A 7,225-nucleotide genomic window follows, 5' to 3' on the forward strand; every position below is an offset into this window, starting at 1 on the left:
CACTGTGTACATACATTACATTACTTATCCTGTATTATACTCCAGAGCTGCGCTCACTATTCTGCTGTACTGTCACTGTATACATACATACATTACTTATCCTGTACTGATCCTGAGTTACATCCTGTATTATACTCCAGAGCTGCGCTCACTATTCTGCAGGTACAGTCACTGTGTACATACATTACATTACTTATCCTGTACTGATCCTGAGTTACAGCCTGTATTATACTCCAGAGCTGCACTCACTATTCTGCTGGTACAGTCACTGTGTACATACATTACATTACTTATCCTGTATTATACTCCAGAGCTGCGCTCACTATTCTGCTGTACTGTCACTGTATACATACATACATTACTTATCCTGTACTGATCCTGAGTTACATCCTGTATTATACTCCAGAGCTGCGCTCACTATTCTGCTGGTACAGTCACTGTGTACATACATTACATTACTTATCCTGTATTATACTCCAGAGCTGCGCTCACTATTCTGCTGTACTGTCACTGTATACATACATACATTACTTATCCTGTACTGATCCTGAGTTACATCCTGTATTATACTCCAGAGCTGCGCTCACTATTCTGCAGGTACAGTCACTGTGTACATACATTACATTACTTATCCTGTACTGATCCTGAGTTACATCTTGTATTATACCCCAGAGCTGCGCTCACTATTCTGCTGGTACAGTCCCTGTGTACATACATTACATTACTTATTCTGTACTCATTCTGAGTTACATCCTGTATTATACTCCAGAGCTGCACTCACTATTTTTATGCAACCTTTAGAACTAAAATCCCCCAGTCCTCCCTGCTTGTTCAGTATCTACACAGAACTTGCCATTATTGAGGTTTTATAAATAGGTGTCTCGTCACATCAGTGGATTAGAAATCATAGCTAACATATCCATTTCATGGAATGAAAACTCTGCGCAGGTGAAGCTGAATTTATTTTCGGAGTGATTACTGAACACTTATCTTACAGACAAACAATTTAGTCCAATGAAACCTCCGAAAATGTTTCTGCACCATATGGACCCCAGGAGGCACCAAGAAATGGAGGAGAAGCTAAAGAATGTTCTGAGAACGTCAGTCCTCATCCCATGTGGGCACATCCAGGGCGGGTGTATCAGTGAAGCCTGGAAGTATGACACCGATCAGGGAAGAGTGTTTGTGAAGTGGAATCGTGGAAATCAGGTCAGAGGGATGCAATAATGTACTGTACATCCTGCTGTATGGGGTGTTATTATATGTGTACGATTCTTGTAGTATAGCAGTTATATTCTTATGTATAGGGGGCAGTATTATAGTAGTTTTATTCTTGTACATAGGAGCAGTATTATAGTAGTTATATTCTTGTACATAGGAGCAGTATTATAGTAGTTATATTCTTGTACATAGGTGTAGTATTATAGTAGTTATATTCTTGTACATAGGAGCAGTATTATAGTAGTTATATTCTTGTACATAGGAGCAATATTATAGCAGTTATATTCTTATGTATAGGAGGCAGTATTATAGTAGTTATATTCTTGTACATAGGAGGTAGTATTATAGTAGTTATATTCTTGTACATAGGTGTAGTATTATAGTAGTTATATTCTTGTACATAGGAGCAGTATTATAGTAGTTATATTCTTGTACATAGGAGCAATATTATAGCAGTTATATTCTTATGTATAGGAGGCAGTATTATAGTAGTTATATTCTTGTATATAGGAACAGTATTATAGTAGTTATATTCTTGTATATAGGAGCAGTATTATAGTAGTTATATTCTTGTACATAGGAGCAGTATTATAGTAGTTATATTCTTGTACATAGGAGCAGTATTATAGTAGTTATATTCTTGTACATAGGAGGTAGTATTATAGTAGTTATATTTTTGTACATAGGGGCAGTATTATAATAGTTATATTCTTGTACATAGGAGCAGTATTATAGTAGTTATATTCTTGTACATAGGAGCAGTATTATAGTAGTTATATTCTTGTACTTAGGAGCAGTATTATAGTAGTTATATTCTTGTACATAGGCGCAGTATTATAGTAGTTATATTCTTGTACATAGGAACAGTATTATAGTAGTTATATTCTTGTACTTAGGAGCAGTATTATAGTAGTTATATTCTTGTACATAGGCGCAGTATTATAGTAGTTATATTCTTGTACATAGGAGCAGTATTATAGTAGTTATATTTTTGTACTTAGGAGCAGTATTATAGTAGTTATATTCTTGAACATAGGGAGCAGTATTATAGTAGTTATATTCTTGTACATAGGAGCAGTATTATAGTAGTTATATTCTTGTACATAGGAGCAGTATTATAGTAGTTATATTCTTGTACATAGGAGCAGTGTTATAGTAGTTATATTCTTGTACATAGGAGTAGTATTATAGTAGTTATATTCTTGTACATAGGAGTAGTATTATAGTAGTTATATTCTTGTACATAGGAGCAGTATTATAGTAGTTATATTCTTGTACATAGGAGCAGTGTTATAGTAGTTATATTCTTGTACATAGGAGCAGTATTATAGTAGTTATATTCTTGTACATAGGAGGCAGTATTATAGTAGTTATATTCTTGTACATAGGAGCAGTGTTATAGTAGTTATATTCTTGTACATAGGAGTAGTATTATAGTAGTTATATTCTTGTACATAGGAGTAGTATTATAGTAGTTATATTCTTGTACATAGGAGGCAGTATTATAGTAGTTATATTCTTGTACATAGGACCAGTATTATAGTAGTTATATCCTTGTACATAGGACCAGTATTATAGTAGTTATATTCTTGTACATAGGAGTAGTATTATAGTAGTTATATCCCTGTACATAGGAGGTAGTATTATAGTAGTTATATTCTTGTACATAGGAGCAGTATTATAGTAGTTATATTCTTGTACATAGGAGGTAGTATTATAGTAGTTATATTCTTGTACATAGGAGCAGTATTATAGTAGTTATATTCTTGTACATAGGAGTAGTATTATAGTAGTTATATACTTGTACATAGGAGTAGTATTATAGTAGTTATATTCTTGTACATAGGAGCAGTATTATAGTAGTTATATTCTTGTACATAGGAGTAGTATTATAGTAGTCATATTCTTGTACATAGGAGCAGTATTATAGTAGTTATATTCTTGTACATAGGAGTAGTATTATAGTAGTTATATTCTTGTACATAGGAGTAGTATTATAGTAGTTATATACTTGTACATAGGAGCAGTATTATTGTAGTTACAGAAAGCTGTGTAACACATTATAGAGAAGAAGTACTAGGCTGGTTAGGGCTATATAAATAAATCTGTAATTATTATTCTCTTTGTTTTATTATTTATTTGCAGGCTATGACCATGTTCAAGGGAGAAATGACAAGTTTAGAGACAATTAGAAAAACGCGTACTGTGTGTGTGCCCCAACCCATCACTTTGGCTGAGCTACCAGCAGGGGGAGCCTTATTTGTTATAAAATCTATGGAGTTGAGACCAATTAGCAAGTAAGCTGTTGTTAAATCCAGAAAGCTTTTGTAGCTGTAATGTCAGGAGGAATTTATTATATAGAGTATAATTGTCTTGTTGAAATATTGTTTATCTCTTATAGGTTTGCTAGTAAATTGGGAGACCAGTTGGCAGATTTGCATTTACATAATGGGTTAATGAAAGTGAAAATTCAGAAAAATTACGGAACCATAGGTGAGCAGACATGGAAAATGGGTATTAGTGCAGTATTTCTGATTTACTGATGATGGATTGATGAGAGGTTACCAATCTGGATAGTCATCAATCAGAGCACAGATGTCCCTCTATGTATAACATTGTACAAGTTCTATATAGAATAAATATACATGGGAAGTATCCTGTACTGATCCTGAGTTACATCCTGTATTATACTCCAGAGCTGCACTCACTATTCTGCTGGTGCAGTCGCTGTGCACATACATTACATTACTTATCCTGTACTGATCCTGAGTTACATCCTGTATTATACTCCAGAGCTGCGCACACTATTCTGCTGGTAGAGTCACTGTGTACATACATTACATTACTTATCCTGTACTGATCCTGAGTTACATCCTGTATTATACTGCAGAGCTGCGCTCACTATTCTGCTGGTACAGTCACTGTGTACATACATTACATTACTTATCCTGTACTGATCCTGAGTTATATCCTGTATTATACTCCAGAGCTGCGCACACTATTCTGCTGGTACAGTCACTGTGTACATACATTACATTACTTATCCTGTACTGATCCTGAGTTACATCCTGTATTATACTCCAGAGCTGCGCTCACTATTCTGCTGGTACAGTCACTGTGTACATACATTACATTACTTATCCTGTATTATACTCCAGAGCTGCACTCAGTATTCTGCTGGTACAGTCACTGTGTACATACATTACATTACTTATCCTGTACTGATCCTGAGTTACATCCTGTATTATACTCCAGAGCTGCGCACACTATTCTGCTGGTAGAGTCACTGTGTACATACATTACATTACTTATCCTGTACTGATCCTGAGTTACATCCTGTATTATACTGCAGAGCTGCGCTCACTATTCTGCTGGTACAGTCACTGTGTACATACATTACATTACTTATCCTGTACTGATCCTGAGTTACATCTTGTATTATACTCCAGAGCTGCGCACACTATTCTGCTGGTACAGTCACTGTGTACATACATTACATTACTTATCCTGTACTGATCCTGAGTTACATCCTGTATTATACTGCAGAGCTGCGCTCACTATTCTGCTGGTACAGTCACTGTGTACATACATTACATTACTTATCCTGTACTGATCCTGAGTTACATCCTGTATTATACTCCAGAGCTGCGCACACTATTCTGCTGGTACAGTCACTGTGTACATACATTACATTACTTATCCTGTACTGATCCTGAGTTACATCCTGTATTATACTGCAGAGCTGCGCTCACTATTCTGCTGGTACAGTCACTGTGTACATACATTACATTACTTATCCTGTACTGATCCTGAGTTACATCCTGTATTATACTCCAGAGCTGCGCACACTATTCTGCTGGTACAGTCACTGTGTACATACATTACATTACTTATCCTGTACTGATCCTGAGTTACATCCTGTATTATACTCCAGAGCTGCGCTCACTATTCTGCTGGTACAGTCACTGTGTACAGACATTACATTACTTATCCTGTACTGATCCTGAGTTACATCCTGTATTATACTCCAGAGCAGCGCTCACTATTCTGCTGGTGCAGTCACTGTGTACATACATTACATTACTTATCCTGTACTGATCCTGAGTTACATCCTGTATTATACTCCAGAGCTGCACTCACTATTCTGCTGGTGCAGTCACTGTGTACATACATTACATTACTTATCCTGTATTATACTCCAGAGCTGTGCCCAATACGTACAATTCTCTGCTCTTTGTAGACACTGAACACGCAGGGAATACTGGAAGATTTGAGCTTAGTTATAGGACTGTTTTAAAGGACTAGTCCACCCAGAGCTATAATTATATAGTTACCTTTTACCCCATATAGGTGGTATAATGGGGGCGCTGTTATATCCAGAGGCACCCAATCTTGTATAACTTTTGATTTTGACTTCCATGTCCATACAGATTTCTGTATTTTTTTTTTTAGGTAAATGTCCTGCAGATCTGTGTCCGGTGGAGAAATTTGGTTTTCCCACTATGACGTGCTGCGGATACATCCCCCAGGTGAGCACCCGGCAGACATATCAGGAGTGGGGTATATATGTGTTATTTCAGTTCCTCCCCAATTAAAACATTTCTGCTTGAGGCAGAAAACCCTCTGCACCTCACAGCTGAGGTTTTGTTACAATATATCCGCTGGAAAGCTCCTTGTTAGATGAATATCAAGAAGTTGGCCCCATAGAAGACAATAAAGTCTTCATCATACGATGATGTCACGGGTGCTATCATGATGTCATGGTTGTGTCTTCAGGACAACGAGTGGCAGGACGACTGGGTGACCTTCTTTGCATCTCAGCGCCTGCAGCCACAAATCAGGCTGATCGAGAGGGACTACGGCGACCGAACACTTTTGGGACTGTGGTCTGAGCTGCAGGTAGGAGATTATGTCAGATAGATGTATATAGCTATAATAAAGGGGGTGTCTGGATTAGAAAACATGTTATCAAGTATCTACTAGTTGGGGGCCACCACTCGGCATGTCCATGTATTACATAGACAGTCCCTTCATTTCATTGGACATCTTGTAATACGTAATTTGACCTGCAGTGGCGCTGTAGGAGAAACTAATCACGTCTTACCAGATCCTCTATGTATTATATCTGATCGCTGGAGATCTCAGCAGGGGACACCCCATGGTTGGTTTTGCCTCGAAGTTCCCAATACACGGTGCTATGAAAATGCAACTTCAAGCCTCCCGAAGGGAATACTGAATGCAGATGTGAACCGGGCCTAAGTGTTATCATAGGACCATGTAATATTTATACATTTGTCCTCCATTCTCCTCAGATGAAGGTCCAGAATGCCTTCAGAGATACTGTGATCGTTCCATCCCTCTTACATGGAGATCTATGGGAAGGCAACACTGCAGAGGACGACCATGGACCTGTTCTCTTTGACCCTGGCTCATTCTACGGCCACTCAGAGTATGAATTATCCATCGGTGACATGTTTGGAGATCATTGTGGAGAATTTTATCAGGCCTACCACAGGAAAATCCCCAAATCCTCTGGTTTTGAACTCCGACAACCCCTCTACCAGCTGTTCCACTCCTTAAATAACTGGAACCACTTTGGCGAGATGTTCAGAGGCAGCACCTTGAACCTCATGAGATACCTGCTCCAGATCCTGTGACAGATGAGGACCTGCTCAGAAGATCACACATGGATCTAGAACCTTCTTCTTTGCCTTAGGTTGTAGGACACATGAACATGAAACCATTTGTAACAAATTTCTGGATTATCGGGTGTTGGACTGAAGAAATTTTCTAATATTTCTTAGAGACACTTTAACCTATCTATGTATAGTAGTGGCCCTCAAAGTCATGGGGTCCTTTTATATTGAATAAGAGTGTGTAAGGGGTATGTGGTATTACCTGGGGAGGGGGTTATTAGGGGATATCGGTGCTCAATACATTATATTTCCATCCTGTAATCAATATGATGTGTGCCCCCTAGAGACTGTAACCAGTATGGTGTGTG

At 37.8% G+C, this 7,225-nt stretch overlaps 1 protein-coding gene across 1 annotated transcript; it reads left to right on the forward strand.

Annotated features, from left to right (window-relative positions):
* The first annotated feature begins 821 nt into the window (after positions 1-821).
* Positions 822-7,025, forward strand: LOC142210371 (ketosamine-3-kinase-like). Its single transcript, XM_075279476.1, has 6 exons — positions 822-1,209; positions 3,367-3,518; positions 3,623-3,714; positions 5,674-5,750; positions 5,998-6,120; positions 6,534-7,025. The coding sequence occupies exons 1-6, from the start codon at positions 1,015-1,017 to the stop codon at positions 6,876-6,878; spliced, it is 984 nt and encodes a 327-aa protein (XP_075135577.1). The 5' UTR covers positions 822-1,014; the 3' UTR covers positions 6,879-7,025.
* The last annotated feature ends 200 nt before the right edge of the window (positions 7,026-7,225 follow it).

The sequence above is a fragment of the Leptodactylus fuscus genome, chromosome 6 (assembly GCF_031893055.1).
Source record: "Leptodactylus fuscus isolate aLepFus1 chromosome 6, aLepFus1.hap2, whole genome shotgun sequence".
Classification (NCBI taxonomy): domain Eukaryota; kingdom Metazoa; phylum Chordata; class Amphibia; order Anura; family Leptodactylidae; genus Leptodactylus; species Leptodactylus fuscus.